Source organism: Dreissena polymorpha, chromosome 1, assembly GCF_020536995.1.
Source record: "Dreissena polymorpha isolate Duluth1 chromosome 1, UMN_Dpol_1.0, whole genome shotgun sequence".
NCBI lineage: Eukaryota > Metazoa > Mollusca > Bivalvia > Myida > Dreissenidae > Dreissena > Dreissena polymorpha.
In genome coordinates, this window is record NC_068355.1 from 2350712 (window position 1) to 2374451 (window position 23740).

The following is a 23740-nucleotide window of genomic DNA, read 5'->3' on the forward strand; positions in this document are numbered from 1 at the left end:
CAATTGTTCAACAAAACATCGGTTATTCGAGTACATTCGACATTTTAACGAAATCGAAAATGCAGTCTCGCCAGTTTTATTCCATTTGTATATCCCAACACTGTTATTCACATTCATAATCCATCGTAAACACACACACACTAATCGTTCGATGATTAAAAAATATTAAACTGTTAAAAAAAAAACATCCAAGGCCGAATTGTTGTTGTCCTTAAATCCAAAGCGTCTAGCTTGTTTCGTCATTTAAATTTCGTCACATGAGATACGTCATAAATTGTGTAATCAATTCAATGAAAATATAAGTACGGAAAGCTGGTTCTTCATAAATTTTAGTGAAGGACCAAAATAGTATGATTGTGTGACTAAAAACCTGTGCCCATCTATAATGTAGTATAAAAGTAAGATATATATTATAGACGTTAAATACCCGGCTGAGCCGGGCCGGGCAGTGATAATCTGCCCCAGGTCGCTAAAGCCCTCGGGCCGTTATCCTTCCTGCGGGCCGATTATCACTGCTCGGCCCGGCTCAGCCGTGTATTATCCTCTTAATAATCCATCGCAAACACAAACACTCGTTAACTCGTCCAAAGACTGCGTACCCAATGACCTGAATGACGCAATAAGGGGTGAAAGGCCAAAAAAGTAGTCCCTATGTTCTAAAAATATCTGTGGAATAAACCTTATCTAAAAATATCCGTGGAGAAAACCTTATCTTTTCTGTATGAGTCCTATTTTGTTCTATAAAATCATTTAGCTGTAGGATAAAAATATTTACGCAAACATAATGATAAATCCCTGAATGTTGTTTACATTTCGTGACGACTTTTGACGTTGCAACGTCATTTCAGCTAAATAACACAATACGATTGGTCAATAAACGAAAAATAAGCCAATGAAAACGCTTAAAAATGTTGTATTACACATTTGTAATATAAGAAAATATGTAATGGTTGTATAACATGGGAAACAGGGTATGGCATGTGATAAAATAATATTATAATAATTATTATTATTTTTATATTATGTTGTTGTCGTTTTCGAAATAAAAAATACTTTGAACACTATAATGAGTCAATAATTAACAAAGTGCTCACAGAACAGGTCACGATAATATAAATTGTTACATTAACACACATATAATTTGGTACCATGCATTTATTGTAATCTACTGGACGCCGAACTGCGCGTATGGTGGCTGATGTCATATCATTCTCTACATCCATTTCGATCTACATGACGCCGTACGTAAGGGGCGCGTATGGTGGCTAATGTCTGTCATATCATTCTCTGCATCCATTGCAATCTACATGGCGCCATAAGTAAGGGGCGCGTGTTTTGGCTAATGTCTGTCATATCATTCTCTGCATCCAATTGCAAACTACTGGACGCCTTACGTAAGGCGCGTATGGTGGCTAATGTCTGTCATATCATGTTCTGCATCCATCGCAATCTACATGACGCCGTACGTAAGGGGTGCGTATGGTGGCTAATGTCTGTCATATCATTCTCTGCATGCATTGCGATCTACATGACGCCGTACGTAAGGGGAGCGTATGGTGGCTCATGTCTACCATATCATTCTCTGCATCCATGGTTCTAACTAGACGGCGTACGTAAGGGGCGCGTATGGTGGCTCATGTCTACCATATCATTATCTGCATCTATAGCAATCTACTTGACGCCGTACGTAAGGGGCACGTATGTTGTCTAATACCTGCCACATCACGTATGGTGGCTAATATATGACATATCATTCTTTTCATTCATTGCAATCTACTGGACGCCGTACGTAAGGGGCGCGTATGGTGGCTAAAGTCTGTCACATCATCTCCATCAATTGCAATCTACCGGACGCCGTACGCAAAGGGAGCGTACGGTGGCTCATGTCTACCATATCATTTTCTGCATCCAAGGTTCTGCTAGACGGCGTACGTAAGGGACGCGTATGATGACTTATGTCTGCCATATCATTATCTGCATCAATTGCAATCTACCGGACGCTGTACGTAAGGGGCGCGTATGGTGGCTAATGTCTGTCATATTATTCTCTGCATCCATTGCAATCTTCTGGACGCTGTACGTAAGGCGCGTATGGTGGCTAATGTCTGTGATATCATTCTATGCACCTATTGCATCCATTGCAATATACTGGACGCCGTACGTAAGAGGCGCATATGGTGGTTAATGTCTGACATATGATTTTCTCAGGTTTGCGGGTTGAAAGATGTTCGCCAACACGACAAAACGATCAAAGGACATATTAATCCGCCAGAACGACAAAAAGGATTTCGATGTCGCCCTTGTTGTGGCTGACATATTGGTCGTTTTGGCGTGTTGTCAACCCGTTATCAACACGAAATCACGACATATAAAATATTATATCCATAAAGAGCCCCAATAAGAACCTTGTCACTTTTGTCGTCGTTTTGACATGTACATGGGTATATCTGTCGTTCTTGCGACTTTCAATCCTGCCAACACGAAATAACATATATACCCACAAGAAATAGCATAATTATATACACACAAGAAATAATATATATACCCACAAGAGATAATATATATACTCACAAGAAATAACATATATACCCACAAGAAATAACATATATACCAACACGAAATATATATATTCACAAGAAATACATATATACCCACAAGAGATAACATACAAATCCAAAAGAAATAACATATATACCCACACGAAATAACATATGTACCCACAAGAAATAACGTATATACCCACAAGAAATAAAATGTATTTAGTCTAGTTCATAACATTTACCAAAATGTTTTTTTTTATACAAACACGCTACAAAATTTATAAATTATTAATGAAGTTTACAACCTTCTGATTTACTTAATCGTCATTTGGGCTGTTTAAGCATAAGACGCACATACGCATTACTGCATAAGTGCATATCCTGTGTGCTTTAAACCTGCTGGCAATAAACTATCAGCTGAAAGCTCATCACATTTTGACATGTGATACACGGGTGAACACGTGGTATTTGGAACGTCCGTAAACATTAGAGTTAACCTGCTTAAACGAGTGAATATAATGATTTTTTGCACCTCTCTGACAAGCTGACAGGTTAACTAAACGCTGTTAATTGACCGTGCGCGGGGTGTCTCGGTGCACTGGCGTACGATAAATTCAGAAGCTCCACAAGGGTCACGTACAGAATAGTCAATGAGACTTGCTCTGGGAAAATAGGTCTTAATGCATGTGTACAATGTGTCGTCATAGATTAGTCTACGCAGTCCACACGCGCCAATAAGGGACAATACTGTCCCCTTAAACTGGACTTTTGCTAAGAGGAGACTTCCTTTAAACGAAACATACGAAAACAGGCGAAGAATTTCGTCCTTTATTAGAGTCTGCTGACAGCACACACGTTTATGGGAGGATAATTTGTACATATGCATTAGGCCCCGTTTTACCAGAGCGTGGCTCAAATGCTTTATTATAATTAAGGGAGAACTAAACTATGTTTGATCCGTATTCTAGTTGAAACTCACATACCTCACAAGTGGGTTAAACAAATTAGAACGTACTTCAGGCGGCACAGGGTTAAACAAATAAGCAAGTACTTCGGGCAAAAAATCAACATGCCAGATAAAAAGTAAAATCAATACTATGGGCGCGTTCGCGATTTCATGCATGATCATAATACAAACAAAATATATGCAAATAATCGAACGTAATCTTGTGTCTCAAAATGTACCTAATCAATAAAAAAAATTTTTTTTTAAGAAATGGACGAAATTCAGACAAAAAACCAGTGAATCCATTGAAAAATCACACACAAATATTTACCAAGTTTAAACCTACCTTAAATGTATTGATACAATATAGAAATGTATTGCCGGCCTTATTGTTTATAGAACTTCACAATAACAATACAACATACATTTAAATATTACCAACGGGATGTTTTTCAGCCTAATAGTGCAAAACAATAAACGAAGACAGAGGCAGACAACAACAAAAAAACGTTCAAAAGCACCAATAAAGTAGCCATCTCGTATCTCGGCAATGCTTGCCAAGAGCTACCGATCCCTATTTAAATACTTTTTCTCCGGCATTATTGTCGACCTCCGTAACCCTTGCGACCGTATGCTCGATATCAGCCGCGAATCGAGGGCATAAAATCTACGAGTCCTCGTTCGGAAGGATAGATGAGATACTTCACTGAATGAATGAACATTGCACAGTTTACTACCAATACCTCTATAGAGCGGTTACACTCCGAGCTTCGCTGTCGACCGGACAAGATAGGTCGATAGTCCGTCTGGATGCGATGTTAAGTGTTTAAAATTTATGGCTAAAAGAGTTTTAATGTTATTTGTTTATTTGATTGAACACTAATTCCTCGTTTATTGTAACACAAACGACTGAAACATTCTGACACCAGGATTTATTAAAAAAAAACTCAGGTCTACAATATGCTCGGACGTGTTTAAAATAGTTTAGTGTTCATTGATTGAATTATTTTAAAGTTTAAATAAGCATTGCATATAAAGGCTAAGACGTTTAATAGCATGGAGTCAATTAACTCTGCGGATACAAAGACAAGGGGCAACAACAATAACACAGGCAATGGAACTGCGTCGCCGAAATATAAGTTGATATATTTCGACCTTCGGGGACGGGGCGAAATACCGCGGCTACTTTTTACAGCGGCAGGAGTGGACTTTGTCGATGAGCGGATTGATGACCAAGAAAAATGGTTCAAAGTGCTGAAAGCAAGTAAGTACCGTCTGAAACATCGGGACTTGTAATACAAATAAGTAATATATTGAATTATTTTTATTGTGTTGATGAGCGGATTGATGACCAAGAAAAATGGTTCAAAGTATTGAAAGCAAGTAAGTACCGTCATAACGATTGGGAATTGTATAAAAATAAGTAATATATTGAATTATTTCTATTGATTTGGTGAAGCTAGACCAGCCATGTATCATTGTGATTCTTTTTGTAAACCAAACTTAAGTGAACTTATCAATTACCTACACCGGAGCATATGTATACTTTAAGAACACGTTGATATTTCCTGACCAGGAATCAAACAAGTAGTTGAGTCGCGTTCTGAGAAAATTGGGCTCAATGCATGTGCGTCAAGTGTCGTCTCAGATTAGCCTATGCAGTCCGCACAGGCTAATCAGGGATGTCACTTTCCGCCTTGACTGGATTTTCGTGTAGAAGAGACTTCCTTTAAACGAAACATACCATAAAAGCGGAAAGTGTCGCCCCTAATCTGGGATGACACTTTACGCACATACTTTAAACCCCGTTTTGTCAGAACGCGTCTCATTTATAAGGAACGATTATTTCATTTTCGACAATCTCAAATTTAATACTCAATAGAGATTAACACTACATTGTGTCTGGACAAATTAGAAGTAGCTGCTGCTGCTGCTTAAGTTGATATTGTTTGAAACCGTTAATATATTGTCTTTTTATCACTTGTTTATTCTAACATAGCTGTCAATTCATTTGTTTTTGTAAATTATGTTTGAACACTTCATAGAAATATAGTTTTATTAACATTTTTATTATTGTACCGATGAACTTCAACTTTAATTTGTTAACGTGTATGTGAATGGTCAAAGAAATTTTGCCGATGTTTAAAAAAACTACATCTTGAAACTTATGTTATCCCATGATATAATAGCAATTATAATGTAAACAATCAAAGTATGCCAGTTTATGCATTCAAAATGTCTTAAACCCGGAGAAAAAACGTTCATCAAGTAATTCGGTAATTTAAAACAAACAAAACAAGAAAACGTTCAAATATGTGAGTACGTTTTGAGTTTTAATAGTGTATGAACTTTTCAGGTTGTGATGATATGAATAGTTAAGACGCGTTTTTGGAAAAGAGGGCTTAATGCATTTGCGTAGTGTCGCTTCAGATAAGCATTTTAAGTTTTCATGGCTTATCAAGAAAAATATTTCCTTTTTATGGTATTTTCGATTAAATGACGTCGCATCTTAGCAAAAGTCCATTGTGGGCGGACAACGTCGTCTGTAAATAGCGTGTGCGGCCTGGGACGACACTTTACGCACATGCATTGAGCACAATTTTCCCAGAACGGAGCTAAATAATAATTTGATAAAACATAATGCTAGTAAGCATTGGTAACGATTAACGACATGAAACTTTTAAAGTGGGGCTGTTAGTCCGCGCTATATAATTTAAGTATAACGCAAAGCTAAATACTAACTCAAAGTAACATATCGCGGAAAAAAACGGGTATCTTTTTTTTACTTATAATTATGCTGGTTTAATATTTTGTTATGCGTATGGCTGTATAACATTAAAATGACTTGCTCACATATTTTGGCAAGTTTATCTTACACAAAGTATAGGGCAGTCATTTTAAGCTTTAAATTAATAAATGTAAACAACGTAACAAAAGAGCTTCACTATAAAACAATAATACAATTATGGAAAGAAAAAATAAAACAATAAAGAAAGAAAAAAGTCCATATCTGAGCTTGACCTACTAACCCTTGGATTAAAAGACTACCGCATAAACCACGCGGCCGTGATGGTATAGTCAAACATGTGTTATATAAGTTATAAAAGTAATCTTCGTTATGTCACAACACAAAGCGATAGCAACAGAACTCTCCAAATTATACAAACGTTTAGCGCTTGTAACGCTTAATAATTTTCAGATTTTAAATAGGATGCATATAATGGATATTTTAGAGCATGTTAAATGTTCAGTATAACTTTTTCCTTGCAAAAAACAACACTTAACAGCAACAAAAATAAGAAAATTTGAAACAAGTTTTTTTCAATTTGGTTAATTTATCGAACTGTGAACAGGTCCCTTTAACGTATTCGTTATTTCGAGTATTTGTGTCCAAGCACGTTTCTTTAAAATATAATTGAAAATAGGGTTCGTTTAAACTAGAAGACCTATGGCAGAAAATGTATGTCCCCAGGCCTTGTCATATTGAAAGGTTTTACAATGGTCATAATTTGCAAATAATTGACTATAATGAGTAGCAAAATAGTTAAAATATGAATTATTGATATAAATGGCACAGAACAATCAATAAACAGTTATACCCCCAGTCGAGTTCTAAAATACTAAATAACCCGGTTCATACTTAATAGATGTTTTTTCTCAATGAAATGAAGTAGCACTTTTTGAGTTCGTTATTTTCACGTAGTGTTTTTATTCTAATAGACGACATCGCCTATTATAGGATAGTTCTCAAGAGGCGGAGTAATTGAGAACGCAAGTATTGATTAATTACTGGATTTTGCAAATCGCAAATGTCTAATTACCTTTTCAACATTCGTTTCTGTTTTTCTTTTGCTATTTTGAATTCAGTAATTATTTAGTTTACTTGTATAGTGTATATCAGTGCAATGAATATATTTTTTTTTCATCAAGCAAACAACGCCTTGCAAACTATGGACGTCTCCCCGATAAATGAGACGCGTTCTGAGAAAACTGGGTTCAATGCATGTGCGTAAAGTGTCGTCCCAGATTAGCCTGTGCAGTCCGCACAGGCTAATCAGGGAAGACACTTTCCGCTTGTATGACAATTTTCGTTTAAATGAAGTCTCTTCTTAGCAAAAATCCAATTTAGGCGGAAAGTGTCGTCCCTGATTAGCCTGTGCGGACTGCACAGGCTAATCTGGGACGACACTTTACGCACATGCATTATGCCCAGTTTTCTCAGAACAGGACTCCAATAGTCATGCATTAATTAAACGCTTTAATTTACACACGTGTCTAAAATAAATAAATACTAATACGCCCGTTTTAATTGAACTTCACTTATATTATCTTTATAAGCATAACCCTTGACTTGTTCATGTAGTATCGGTGTACATTTTCAACGGGAAACTGAATTTTTCACTTTGATATAATATGTTTCATCAGCAGCTTAAATCCGCGAAATCCATTTATAGAGAAACAAGATGTAATAGCACACAATTTTGAAAATATATTTATCTTTAATAATTTAAACGCAATTTACATAGACGGTTGAACACTTAAAGCATTAAAAAGATCACATAAGTATATACTACTTTACACATGCAGAATATCAGATGAGAATTGCGGTTAAAAGGTTTAACTCTGCGGTGCGCTGAAGATAGTGTACATGTACAGCGGTTAACCGACTCATTTCACGGTCGGATGTAACTGCCATGTGATATTAATTGTGACATTAAAGAAATGTTGGCATTGAAACATTCGAAAAGACACAGCACGATGTCTGAGTTGATCCGCGTTTTCTTGGTTTTGAAACTATTTTTATCAAACCACTACATTAATATCTGCCTGATAGGAAGTTGCCTGATTTAATTTTTTATATATCGCGTCAACAGAGTTTATATCAGTCAATGTATGACTTTATGTCATATTACTCGACATGTATTACCTCTAAAGTCACCATGTTTGGTAAAATATAATCAGATTCAACACAGTAAGAAAACCGATACCAAGATGCGTTATTTAATGTTATATAATGTTATATATTTTAGACACAAAATGCAGCACACCCACAAACAAAGAAAATAAGCGTATTTTACAAATATTTAGCGCGTATGAAGTCATGGTTAACACGTAAAATTTTAATTTAAAAAAAGGGTGTGGTGGCGCAGAGGTCTGATAAACCAAAAAAGGGACACTGGCCTATCGTCGTGCAATATATCAGAATCGCTATGGATAAAACCGCGGCTCGACAAGCCTGGTCGTTCTTTCAGTAAAAAATACACCTTGTTTATTACACAACGATAAGGAAATAACATGTTATTCTATAAATTTATCAAGGAGCCTATTCTTAACGTTACGAATCACTTACTGAACCCGAAGGCGAAACGGACACATAGAATCACGCGTGTGATAACCGGCCCACCCCCACCCACAGAATCACACAAATTAGTAAACATATTACATTAAAGTGAAATATAAGTCAAGTTTCACCTTGTTTGATGTGTATTTTGTAATTGAGTTGTGCCTTAGTTTCTTCAACCTTTTCCTGCTTCTTACGAGTTCGGGCACGAGTAATTATTAATTATTCTGAGTATCCCAGAAAACAATCGTTACCTGGACAGGTTGGACCTGCTTTACATAATACTACCGTTATCAATGCTATCCGGACCTCGTTCAGGGAAAACGGGGCTTTATGCATGTGCGTAAAGTGTCATCCCAGATCTGCCCGTTTGTCCGCACAGGCTAATCAGGTACGATACTTTACACTTTTTTGCATTTGTTCGTGGGAAGGAAGTCTCTTCTTAGCGAAAGTCAAGTTTGGGCGTAAGTTGTTTTCCCTGATCAGCCTGTGCGGACGTTACAGGCCTTATTGCACACGAGACTTTACGTACTTTCATAAAGCCCCGTTTTCCAAGAGCAAGAGTCATTTATTCCTTTTATAAGATTACATAATTGGTAAATGGTTCGAGTGATGGTATTCACTGTTTTTAAAATTAAAAATAAGATAAAACAAGGCATGCGGATAACTTTTATGTCTTAGTTGATGAAATTTAGTAATTAAAACAGTATCAGGAAATAATTAATGTATCTGTCAATGTTAATAGGCAAATACCGGCTTTAATATATTTTCACGTAGTATTCTAATCTTGACTTGTACCAAATTCACAACTACCACGCACTGGACGACCCGTCGCAATTATCTCCGCCCTATAAAAGCAAATTAATTTCAACGAGCCTTGCTGTATTATCATTGGTTTTAATGCTTTTTTACATTCGCCACCATTTACTTTAACAGCTTGCCACATCAGCTCTGGTAGTTTACTTCTGACAGCCAGTTAATGGTTTTGACCGATGTTTTCTAATTGTCAGAAAGTTTATTGTTCGAATATCAATGAGATCCTCATCATAATGTCTATTTTGGAAAGGTTACACGGTACTATATGCCTGATATAAAACGCGGATTTACAATTTACCAACTATACGCTAATGCGACTGGCCATTGATAAACTGCTTACTTTTTATGAAGAACAGTATGGCTGGGTTTGCGGTTATTTCAATAAAGCTAAATACTCATATCGTTAATGTAGTAATTGACGAATATGTTGGAATCAGTTTTCTTTTTTGTTTTTAAATTTACTAACTTTACGAGCGTTGAGTAGTCTTTAGCGATATTGATATACATTGTCGAGGCTTTTGCAGATTGCATTAAATAATTTTCGCATTAACTTATTGTGTTATATCTTTTAATAGAACAAGTCGTATTAATGTAAAATTGTGAATTGTATGTCGTTATAACAAATATTAATTTAGAATGCATAGCATTTATCTGAACCGTTTTGTTTATCTGAAATGATTTTTTTTAAAGTACAACTAATATCTTCGGGTGGTTTATTATGAAGTCATGCTTTGGTAATTGAGTCGCGTTTTGAGAAAACTGGGCATAATGCATGTGCGTAAAGTGTCGTCCCAGATTGACCTGTGCAATCAGCACAGGCTAATCAGGAACGACACTTTCCGCCTAAATTGGATTTTTGCTAAGAAGAGACTTCATTTTAACGCAAAATGGCATAAAAGCGCACAGGCTAATCTGGGACGACAATTTACGCACAAGCATTAAGCCCAGTTTTCTTAGAACGCGACTCAATTGATAAGAAAATGACATTTTTGAAATCGACATGTTGAACCATAATCGTGTATTCCATAAGTTATCAAATTATTGTTGGCAGCACTGAATTAAACGTTCAAAATTCAATTCATGTCTTAACCTCAATCAAATGGTTGCTTCAGATTACAGCATGCCCCTTTCAGATAATTATAAATCTTTCAGAGACTAATATATCAAGTCTTATCGGTATTCGCAGTTTCAGGAACGTATTTCTGATCGAGAAATATCTATGTTATCTTAACGTAAGCAAATCTTGTTGAGAGCCAGATGAAATGTGTGTATGTCATATTCAACGAGACTGATAAGCGATTTCGTTTAGTACAGATTGCCTTTGCATGCTACAATAAATTTATATTCGAAATAATATCATATATTAAATCGTCCAAGAATTTCATAAAATATTGATCTTTACAACGTTTGCAGAATTTTAATTTTAATCAGAATGAATAAATTGTTTTTGTATTTATTGCTTAAAATGAATTTCATATATTTTTTGTGAATGGTTGAAACTGATCCTCATTAATTTTATAGTACGTGTATTGGTAAGACAAATGACCACTTGTAGGAAAACTGCTGTTATGGGAAAAAAGAAGTCGTGACTTTTTTATGAATTTGATACCTACATGTTTTTGTTTATCAAACGCTGTCGTTTTATCACGAGCCATTGAGCCGCATTCTGTGAACCCGGAGTTTAATGCATGTGCGTAAAGTGCCGTCCCAGATTAGCCTGCGCAGTCCGCAAAGGGACGACACTTTCTGCTTTTATTAACTTTTTAGTTTAAAATAGGATTTTTCTTAGCGAAATTCCAGTTTTTTTACGGAAAGATTCGTTCTTGATTAGCCTGTGCGGATTGCAAAGGCTAATCTGGGTCGGAACTGTACGCACATGCATTAAACCCGGTTTTCTTATAACGAGTAACCATTATTAAATTTTGAGTCGTATTCTGAGAAAACTGGGCCATCCGCACAGGCTAATCAGGGACGACACTTTCCTCCTAAATTTGATTTTCGGTAAGGAGGGACTTCCTTGAAACTAAAAATACCATTAAAGCGGAAAGTGTCGTCCCCGATTAGTCTGTGCGGACTGCACAGGCTAATCAGGTACGACACTTTACGCACATGCATTAAGCCCAGTTTTCTCAGAACGCGGCTCATTTGTTTGTTACCGTTACTCTAGAGATGCCACAGCGTGCTCTGCCAGTACTGGAGGTTGATGGGAAGAAGCTGTCACAGAGCCTGACCATATGTAGATACCTCGCCAGAGAATTTGGTTAGTATAGTTTTTATATACGCATGTAAGAAAAGTGTATTTCCAGATTAAGCTATTTAGTGCGCACTGGGGCGACCCGGGCGACAACCAGATTATCGTTTTGAAGAGCCCAGTTTCAACAGAGCGAAGCTGATATATACTATTTGATCAATAAATCAACTACAAATAAGTTGATGAAATACAAAGCTTTTTTTCTCCGTAGTTCATACTTTACCCAGACAGTGGTCGCCCATAATTGTGTATTTATTTGAACCAGTTGATCACCGCTTAAAAACGCTAGGGATTCAGGGAAAAAAACTGAAAATAGGTTCGAAATTCAAACGGAATCTCCTTTTTAACTAAAGAAGATATTACACGTGTTTAATGCTATCTTGATTTTTGGAGCTCCTTTAAACCGGTTGAACCCCCAATGCTTTGAACTTACCTTTCCAAGGTAACCAATAGTTGTATCTATGTTGGAGTGCCTGCTGTGTGTCTTATTGAGTACATCTGTTGTATACCTCATTTAAATAAACTTGCTCCTCGAATACGACGCTACATTGCCAAACATTACATTTGTTGATTTCCACGGAATGTCGATTACAGATTAAGCATACACTATGTATTTCTATACATGCATCTTAACCAAAACTTCAAGTCCTTCATAGCATACGCTTAGAATGTGCTATTTTGTTATTTTACTTACGGACAGGTTTGATTGGCAAATCCAGCTGGGAGCAAGCACGTGCCGAGGAGGTAATGGACACAATGGATGACTTGAGGGGCGAAGTGGCTAAGTGGATACACGAACAGGATCAGTGCAAAAAGGTTAGACTTGATTAAATTTAGTATGTACAAATACATTTAATGCAATCAAAGTAGTTTATTTGCTACAGGCCATTATACACGTTTTTTTTAAAAGAAGTATTCGATAATTTAACAATGACATGAAAAGCATTAACTATGTGGTGATTCGCATAACTCATAAATGGTTGAATTGCGAAGTAAAACTAAGATAGCTCTTTGTTGTTTTAATACATTATTAAAATCTCTCTTTAAATATAAAAATTATTAAAAATTGATGACACATAGAATGTACAATAATAAAAATGTAATTTCAGGCAGAAATTGAAGAAAGATTAAAAGATGAAATATATCCAAAGTTCACAAATATTCTAGACACAATCCTGAAGGAAAACGTCGAAAACAACAACAGGAGTGGATACTTTGTGGGAGACAATGTAAGATGTGTTGTAGGATAACTTGTTTTTGTTTTCTTGTTTTTGATCCTTGTTTTGGGCATGCTTTACTTAAGGTGTAACATATGAAACAAACAGCAAGGCAGTACTTTCTAAACATCGCCGAAGAAAAGTAAGATCGCGCTTTACGTATTCTTGCAATTGATTGTGTTTCTTTATTTTTGAATTCGCAAATGGCCATTTATGTTATGTTAAGTTTAAAAAAATTTCATTACCGCTTTGATGGAATATACGTATCCTTGCAATTGATTATGTTTATTTATAAAGACCGTTTGATGGAATGTACGTATGTTGCAATTGATATTGTTTATTTACATTTGTATTCGTAAATGACTATTTATGTTATGTTATGTTTAAAAATAAATTTAATTACCGCTTTGATGGAATTTACGTATTCTTGTAATTGATTGTGTTTATTTATATTTGTATTCTTAAATGACCATTTATGTTATGTTATGTAATGTAATATTGTTAACCTATTTACGTGACAGAAATCAATGTATATATTTGTGTATGAAGACGATGTACTTATGTATAAGTCTCAATAAACTGTCTGTGTGTCTGTCTGTCTCTCTGTCTAATTAAAACATGTTATGTTGTTAAGCGTAAATTCTGTCTTCTATAAACAAAAATACCTTTATGGAACTTGTCATAATGATGCAGACAGAAATCAGATTATGAGCAAATATTTGTAAGATCAGTATCGTTAATGATTTCATTGAAAATATTCTAATGATAAACTAGATAGGAATCAAAATATTTATTCTCTTTGTTATTTATTGCTCAACTAATTTTTATGTTTATTGACGCAAATCAAAATTAAAATTCAAAATCTCGATAACCCAATCAGCATTGCATTTGTTTAAAATTTGGTTTTCTTTTAAAAATGCCTAACATATTGTTTTTAGTGTCGTACAAATTTCATTACACGACCAAAGAAACATTAAATATATATTTTATAAATTCCCTATAACTTTCTTATATGCTTCTCTGATTGTTTGCACAAATGTTCACCACTTTCGGACACAAATGTTCTTTTTCAGAAATCACGAATGGTCATTATATTTATATATAATATTTTTATTTAAATATAATATATTTAAACATATTGTGCGTTTACCAGTATTATACGTCTGTTTTACTTGTAGCTGTCAGTTGCGGATCTCAGCGTCTTTGAGACCTTCACTTTTCCTCTGACCATTCACCCTGGAATCCTTGACGACCACCCGGAGTTGTTGGACCATCGTGAGCGTATCCAAACACATGCACTATTGGCTGACTACATAACGAACCGACCTCCTAGACCAGTTTGATATGCAACACGCCTTTGACTGGGACATTTGTGGTTACTGTAATCATATGTTTACATTGCGGTCTTATATGTTGTGATATGTTTATGTTTCATTAAAGATGCATTTGCATGCGTCGTTTTCATTCATCAGAAACAAAAACACGCACATGGCAGTGTTATCAAGGAGTCCAATAAAAGAGAGGAACGTTATGTCAGGCTACAAACATATGTTTATAATCCTCAAATTAAAATGAGCATTGTGATAATGAACCTTGCATCCTATATCTTAAAGTTTAATTTAGCCTGAGCGGTTTTCTTGCTGTTGTCATACGATTTGTAATATAGATGATACCAAATGTAGATCTTTTTCGATTGGTGGGTTTAGTTCAATTGTTAGAGATGCCTTCCACGATGTAGAAGGAAGTATCCTTATGCATCATGCATTGTTTAGTTCTATAGACATACTGTACATTTCAGTAATGAACGGACTGCATTTCTTTTTTGAGAATCGACTTACATTACCTAGGGTAATGGGAGTTGTTTTGAATTATCTACCTCTATATAAATGTAACATTTGTATTTTTATTTTGTTATGTGTACATGTTGTGTATGAATATATACCATTTTTAAATATTATTTAGTCACAACTGTCATTTTGTGCGGAAACAACATGTTGCGGATATTTATGATTTATCGTTGTCTGTTACAGTGTATGGTTTGCAGCTTCTAATAACGTTTTTGTATGTTTTATCCCATCATCATATTGGCATTGTCGAAATAAACCTACGAAAAACACACTTAGCTTTATTTGTCTAGTGTACTAAAAAGGTCTCACGTGGTAAAATTTTGTCATTTTCGACGATGCTGCGAAGCAGCTCGTCTAAGTTATCATACCATGAACAAATTCTTCACAATGGCGACCTATGTATGTCCGAGCCAGTCCGATTGAGATAGCTCGATTTTTCTAATCGGCATACCTCGCTGATTATCATTGATAAAGTTAAAAGAAGCTCAGCTGTAAATAGCACAGCATATGCTGGGAAAACGATTTAATAATAGTTTGAAAACGTTAATTTTAATACAGTTATATTAAATACATTATATAATTATAGACCAATTAAACAACTATGCATTTTATGTATTGTATTTGACATTTGTAGTGATTCTGTAAATAAATTGCGAATGAAAACGTGTATAATTAACCTTAAATGCGATCATGAGTGTAAAGAAAACGAATTATTTCAAACCTGCCGTTTGTAAACATTGTAGCGAGTATGGCATATAAACAGCATAATAGCCATGTAATGACTATGAAACTCGCTCTTATGCCTGCTTTCTCATTTTGCATATTTAATAAACTTTTCAAACAGAAATTACAGAGCCACATCAGTGCATATACTATATTTGATAATTCATTCGTTTATTGGATATAGTTTGCTGTTTTTAACACATATTAGGTCATATCGCGGATATTTAGTCAACCTTACCATATGTTCATGGGCGAACTCACGTATTCAACTACTCTTACGACTATGTACTCATACCTACTTTCGGGAATCATCATGAAATTATTGCCCTACTTAACGAACATGTCCAAGCTTATTGAATTAGAGAAAAAACAATAATCAAAAGAGAAAAAAATTGTGAAATCACGTCCGTACACATGACATCATTAACTTAGGAAAGAAAACAACGAAATATAAAGTTTGGTATGATATACATGTGAAATAAAAGAGCATGGTGTAATTAAAAAGCATGTCAAGTTTTGAATATATCTGCTGAAATGCAATATTATAACCCACAAACGTTTTACTGTAACTTAACGTTTTTTACGATAAGTGGTACAGAAAATACACGTCGAATATCTTTTTAAAGATATTTCTTGTTATATTTGATCGAGAATGAAACCCGCCTCCCAGTTTCGCTGAATGGGCAAAGTTCCCCACGGGTACTACTTCCCCGTACCCCCAATTTTTTTTCTTACCCAAAATTTTTCATACCCAACGTTAACCAATTTTTTTTCGTACCCAATTTTTTTTTCGTACCCAAATTTTTTTCGTACTCAATTTTTTTATCCTACCCATTTTTTTTGGCATAATTTGTGTACCCACAATTTTCTACCCATTTTTGTTTCGTACCCAAAATTTGTGTACCACATACACACTTTTGGTGATGTAGATAAACTTAAATTGATGCTTGCTTACTTGAGATAAAAACCATATGGTGCAGGGCGTGAGACTTGATGACTTAAACAACAATATAAAGAAGTGAAACTCCAGCTGCTGGAGCAGTATTGAAATCTCATTAAAAACAATTAGTTGGTCCTTTATTTAAGGCAAGTGACCGATTGTCCAATCAGTACAAAACAGCACAATACAGCACAATACAAACCAACATAAACACAAAATATGAATAAAGCTGGGGTCACCGCCTTGGAACGGTCAATGCAAAGCATTGGGGGTTAAAACCGGTTATCGAGCGCTCAACCTCATACTTGGCCAAGCAATATTCAAAATACATTTAAGTGTAAATAAAATTTAACGTCATAGCATTGTAAATCAAATTAAACAATGATAAAAGGGAATTAAAACGCATTCAATTTAGTTACAATTTAATTACTCAATGGTATTGAAGATACCAGAGCAACAGAGTTACAACTTTTTGACGAACGATAAAATGAAACTACAAACAAGTGTCAACTACATTCCTTCTTTACAGAAAAAGATTTAAGAATATAGCGTCATTAAGTTAATATTTCAGATAATCATCGCGCAAATACAGGAAGAAGCAGCAATAATGGGTGTAAAAATTCCATATTACATTGCTTGGCTGTTTATGTGACTGCTTAAAATTAAATTAATAATAATTACATGAAAAAAGAAACGCCTATCAGAGAGAAAATATAAATAAAATTGAATGTTATAAACCCAATGACCTATGCATGTAGATTACAACTGGAAAGTTGATCGTATGACATCAAAAAATCCATGTACCCAGGAACATAGAAAGAGTTATGACGTAATTGACAAGCGAAGACACAATGACGTGAACAAAATCCAGGGGCAGTACTGTAAAGTAATAATAAAACTACTACTGCAAAATTTTTACTACTAATAAAACAAATTAAGTTGATTAAATATTAAGAATCAAATATATAAAAATGGTAATTCCATTAAAGCGACATTATTAGAATCAAACAGTATATAGGTGTTTTGACAACTGACGACAGAAATGATTTGATGTACGATGTGAGTCCAAATGTAGTTTTCATGCAGATTTGTGCATACGACACAAAGACACAATTTTGTTCAATAGTGAAAAATGCCTATAATATCACTAATAATTCCAAATTTTAAGAGAAGAAAGATATAGTGAATCGAAAGCCATCAAACACGTGTTTTCAAGTAAATAAGCATCGTATCCTTTAGATAAAAACAAGTGAATTAAATTGAAAAGTTTAACAAGAACATTTGGTTTAACATATTTTAATTTGCGGACACGCTTCAAAACATCTCCATAAAATGATGGATGGGAGATTCCATTATTTAAATGCCATTTTAAAGAAACATTATATTTTGAAATTAAATCACCATACTTAGAGTAAAATTTAGCGAATTTACTTTTTAGGTTATGATACAAAAAGCCTTGTTTTAGCTTTTTTTTGGTTAATATTAGAATACGATCATTAAAATCTTTAATACATGAACATGCTCTGGCATAACGTACCAACTGCGAAATGTAAATACCATAGGAAGGTCAGGTCCTTTAGGGATGTTGCCATCTAGGAACGGAAAATTCACAATTTCAAAGTTAAAGTCGTCCCGTTTGTCGTATAAACTAGTTTTGATCAAATTATTATTAATAGTTAAATGTAAGTCTAAATACGCAGCGTCTGTATTGGATATACATGATTTATTTAAGACTAGTTCTTTTGGGTAGATTTTGTGAATATATTATTTAACTAATGGATTGTCTAAATTAGGTATGTCATCAATGTACCTACTAGTAAGGTTAAAACAATGAATAAAATCTACTTGCTTAGTTTTAGATAATTCTAACATAAATTCGCTTTCATAACAATATAAAACAAGGTCAGCTATATGTAGTTTTAAACTTTTTAGCTCGATTGCATCGACAGCTTCAGCCTTATCAAAACGCAGTTGAGTCCGTTTCCTGGCTAGAACCAGTACCATGTGTAAATCGCTCCCTGGAGGCTTCTTCCATACGTTCCGATTTATAACATCCATCCATTAAAATTGCAAAATAAGGAAAGATACGTTTATGCAGACTGATTTAGTTCACGACAAACGAAACAGGCCATCAACGGTGTCACTAGGGTTTTGTTAATTGAAATAATGTCAGAACAGAAGCAATACGTGAAATGTTTATTGTGAGTTAATACATACTGGAAAATATATATTATAAAATTTGATGTCCGCGCATCGTAAATGATTTACGAATTGCGTAGTAAAGCTTAGGTTGCACTTTTGTTAATCGTTACAGTCGAAAAAGAACGAATACAAAAACACGCGCTTTAATACTAAACCTGCTGGTACGCAAACTCTCTGCTTAACATCGCACCCTACAACCCTTGCACCTGAGTATGCGGAGAATGTTTTCACTCAAACCACCTGTTTCCCCCGGTTTCTGTAGCACTTAATATTGTTAGATTACATTAGCCTGCTAATGTTTCACTGTGATATCAAAGCAAGGTTATGATTATTGATATATGTTTAGTGGAATCCTCATTACGGAGAAACATACGCAGCTGTAAGCCATGCGATTGATAATTTGGATGATTAGTGTCCGAGAATAACATGTTCTGAGAGAATAAAACAGGTGCGTATATCTGCACTGATTCTAGGCATTATTGGTTATTTTATCGTATGCTTGCTCAATTCAAGAATGGCTTATCAATGAAAAGAATCAATGTAATAATAAATGGACTAAAAAAAGTTGCGCACAAGATCGGAATCCTTTATAAATTTTTTTCCCGAGCATCTTAAAACATATTTTAGAAATTACATTTCCGGGCGTTTATGACATATTTTTTACATTTATTCGAACCTAATGAACCACATTAACCATTTTTACACAACGTGAACTACATGCTTACTTCAAAAAGTATGTTTTGCACGCAGATAAATATAATTTTTGACAAATGTTTCACTTGAATATAACATATGCAACGGCTGACGTTGTGTATAAGAAGGTCATGTACTAACATGCATTAAATGGCATAATTGAATGCATTTTATCAGCAACGAAAGGTCTTTGATTTTGCTTATTTTCGTTTAAAATATATCATTTATAGTTTATACAAAAGCGGGATTCAACATTATAGATAGTGGGCTTATCACCAGCGGCAGTGACGGCGGCGGCGGCATTGGTGGTGGCGGTGATGGTAGTAGCAGTAGAAGTAGTCGTGGTAGTGACTTAGCCTAAACAATATGACACTACACATAAAACGCATACAACATTATTATGATTAAAGGTGGGTTCGTGGCGCAGGCACGGTCACTGCAAAACATCGTGGAGGGGTGGGGGTTAAACAGTTTGAAAAGCAAGCCACATCTCACTCTTTCTGCAAAGGAGCATTATACATGAAAGCATTACGAATCAAATAAAAAAAGCAATACAAGAGAGGACACATTTGATGGATGTACAAATCAAGTTAATAAATATTAACTAGAAGAAAATAAATTTGCAATAGGTCAAGCAATTAAGGAAAATTTAATTTAATACCACACTTTTAAAAAGAAATGGGCGTGGACATACCATAATTAAGGTATATATTGAACATCTTTACAATTGAACTAGTACCAAACACTACAACTACAATTAAACATATCTTTTGGTATGCATAAACCTATATGCATTTGTTGTTTAGTTTTAAGTTATTCGCTTGCGAACGACTAAGGTTAATAACACGCGTTTCAAGCCACTTTCCTTAACTACGATAAGCCTGATAACTGCCGCAACTGCCGCATCCGCAGCAAACATATGGTGTGTAAATGGATAAACAAACCACTCATCAATAATTTTCTAGTATTTTTCCCTCATGTAACCTCGGCCTTAAACGGAAATCTAAAGACGTTATAACTATAAACATACATACATATTAATATACCCCAAGAAAAAATAACATATGTAAGGTGCTAACTGAAAATGAGTTGGGTTACACATCGCCACAATGCAGTATACAATATTATTAAAACTAACAATACTGTCACATACTTATACGTAAAACACTATTATAACTAGAATAGTTATGATCATGACATAGTATTGGAAAAATTTCGGCTTCCTAATTCCATCGAACAACTTTTAATAAAGAGCCGGAGGATTTTTTAAACTATGCAATGTTGCTGACGCTTTCTTTTAAGACTTGGTGTCTTCTGTATCATTGTGTAAAAAATGATAATTAAAAGTAAATTAAACTCTATTACATCGCCAACAAGATTTAAATAATACTATTCAAACGACAATACTTTTGAAATAAGAAATATATAAAAAAAAATAAAAAACATTTGAATTTGACCATATCTCCCTCGTTCTCTCACTCTATCTCTCTCTCTCACTTATTACATCATATGTAACCAAATAGATTATATCATAAAGCTCTAAGAAGCATCTAAGAATATGGCGACAACAACCTTTCGGTAAAGCATTTTAATAATAAATGATAAGATTTATTCAATCAGTTTAAGAATAAGTCAAAAATGAGAATATTTCAAAACTATCTAAGGAATATATCACAACGTATGCACTTTCTCAAAATTAGTTATAAAAAAAAGTTATATAGTAATTGTTTTGGCTACCGGGCATAAGGTTCGCCAACAATTTATTGTTGTTTTCTGGAAGCTTAGATCGGTCGATTTGGTTTGCGAAATCGTATCGAACGAGAGACGCATGTAAGCGAGGAATACACAAGCGCCACGAGAAAAAAAGTGATTGTTAATTTATCGAAGATTTTTCTTTTCTTTTTTAATCAGCAGTTTAGTATAAATCTATTTCAAGCATACATTTGTGTTCGCAGAATTACGATAATTACCGAAGCCAGGAATTTTTGTTCCGGCACAACAACATAGCTTTAAGTAGGACACGGTAATAGAAAACACAAGGGTACATTGCATTTGTTGCATAATTATTTAGATATTGAATACACAATGTATCGTGGCAAACATTTCAAGGGCATGAGATACAGTAATTGCATATTAATTCAACATTCATTTTTCAGACTGTCGACATATTTACAGCTTGTAAAATCCATCCAAATTGAATCATTGATTAATTCTCTCTCTCTCTCTCTCTCTCTCTCTCTCTCTCTCTCTCTCTCTCTCTCTCTCTCTCTCTCTCTCTCTCTCTCTCTCTCTCTCTCTCTCTCTCTCTCTCTCTCTCTCTCTCTCTCTCTCTCTCTCTCTCTCTCTTTCTCTCTCTCTCTCTGTATGACATACAACTGCAAAAGAATCGAAGTCATTCTCAAGTAATCCAAATATGACATGCAGCGTCATTAGAATCGGACAGGAAGACACTCACACTCACATACAATTTCATCATGCTGCGGTGTATGTACGTTGCGTTGCTTTGTATCAATTTATTTTACAATGACTTTCTCAGATCAGTAGTATATCATTAAACAGAATGCATTCTTAAAAGCCACTTCTTTTAACCATTTTCAGCCAGTCAATTTAACACAAAATGTTGTCATATATGAAGTAACACCTTGAATAAAATCATATCCAAGATCATAGAAATAGTTATCAAACCGTATTATTTTTAGCACCTACTTACAGAATCACGATTATACTATTTTTGATCATACTTTTTAGGTATATGACAATACAAACCGGTTTCATTTGCATATATTATTGGTTAAAAATGACTTTAAGCAAGGTGAAAATTCATCGAGATCATTCCACATGTTTAATATGCACATGAAAATTATATATATTTTACTATGAACCAATAAAATATGTTTAAACTAACTCTTTGAACTTCACATTATTTTTTAGAAAGACAGAAAATAGGTCAAAAGGTCATTTTTGTTTATTGCACTTATATTTTCCCATTGCGCGACGGTGTCTTGTTTGGTGATTTGAAATGCTATTTCTTATAAATTAATATACCTATGTATTGAAATACATCAATGGTTAAAATATTTTCCCCCATCGCTACGTTTTGGTAATTAATTTAATGTAAATTGTTCACATGATAAAACAGGAAACATGCATACGACCTATTTCATACCGTTTTTAATTTGTTAACAAAACAATGTCATCAGTGAACAACAATACAACACACACGTATTGTATCATTATTCGCTTAAATGTCAGTTTAACCCATTTAAGCCTAGCGTCTAGAAAAAAGGCCTTGGCAAACAGCGTAGACCCAGATAAGACGCCGCATGATGCGGCGTCTCATCTGGGTCTGCGCTCTTTGCTTACATTAATTTCTGTAAGACAAATTCTAACTATAGAAATAAATATACTAGACATCCCTAATTTTGGAAATAAATTGATCCAATTTTGAAGAATGAGAGTCCACTAGGCATACATGGGTTAAGGTCCGTCAAAAGAAAAGGCCTACAGACAGGATAAACAACAAGTGTTTAATCGTGAAAATACAGGTCGGATAGGCAACGCGTCTATAATCGTGGCAATATATGTGAGCTTTACAATAATAAAATTATGAATTTAAAGCTGTTGCTTACCCTTAGGTAACTTTTGCGACTGTTACGAACATTAAGAACTTTGCAAGCTGTGATGCAATAGATTTTGGCAATATGATTCCCAGTGTAACATCGTACCGTACAACCCTTTCACCTGAGTATGTGGAGAATGTGTTCACTCAAACCACCTGTTTACCCCGGATTCGTAGTACATAATATTGTTAAATTACATTACCCTGATTACGTTTCATTGTGATTTCAATACACGGTTATGATTATCGAACTAGGTTCAGTCTAGTCCTCATCTTAAAGAAACATACCGCCTTGAGGTTGATAACTTGGCAGATTAGATTCCAAGAATAACATTTTCAGAGAATATTTGACATGTGCTATACATGCGTTGATTGTTATCGTTTCTTGTTATTTTCTCCTTCGAACATTGCTTATCAAGGCCATTTCTCAATGCAACAACCAATGGTATACAATAAAATTTGCACACATGTTTGGAATCAATTTATATTTTTTATTTAACGACTTTGATTTTTCAAACATATATTTTCGAGGATTTGTAGGAGAACCTTTAGATCACTTGACGACTTGTGGAATGTGACACGGTGATCGTATAGAGGTACACTTT

At 34.7% G+C, this 23740-nt stretch overlaps 1 protein-coding gene across 1 annotated transcript; it reads left to right on the plus strand.

Moving 5' to 3' along the window:
* Positions 1 to 4193: 4193 nt before the first annotated feature.
* On the plus strand, positions 4194 to 15229 carry LOC127865295 (probable glutathione S-transferase 9). The gene is made up of 5 exons (XM_052405301.1): positions 4194 to 4750; positions 11811 to 11903; positions 12595 to 12710; positions 13004 to 13123; positions 14290 to 15229. Exons 1-5 carry the CDS (start codon positions 4543 to 4545, stop codon positions 14452 to 14454), a joined length of 702 nt encoding a protein of 233 aa, XP_052261261.1. The 5' UTR covers positions 4194 to 4542; the 3' UTR covers positions 14455 to 15229.
* The last annotated feature ends 8511 nt before the right edge of the window (positions 15230 to 23740 follow it).

Coding starts and splice junctions, on each gene's coding strand:
- LOC127865295 (XM_052405301.1), top strand. CDS start 4,543: ATGGAGTCAATTAACTCTGCGGATACAAAGACAAGGGGCAACAACAAT. Junction 12,711..13,003: donor AACAGGATCAGTGCAAAAAG/GTTAGACTTGAT, acceptor ATGTAATTTCAG/GCAGAAATTGAAGAAAGATT. Junction 13,124..14,289: donor GATACTTTGTGGGAGACAAT/GTAAGATGTGTT, acceptor TTTTACTTGTAG/CTGTCAGTTGCGGATCTCAG.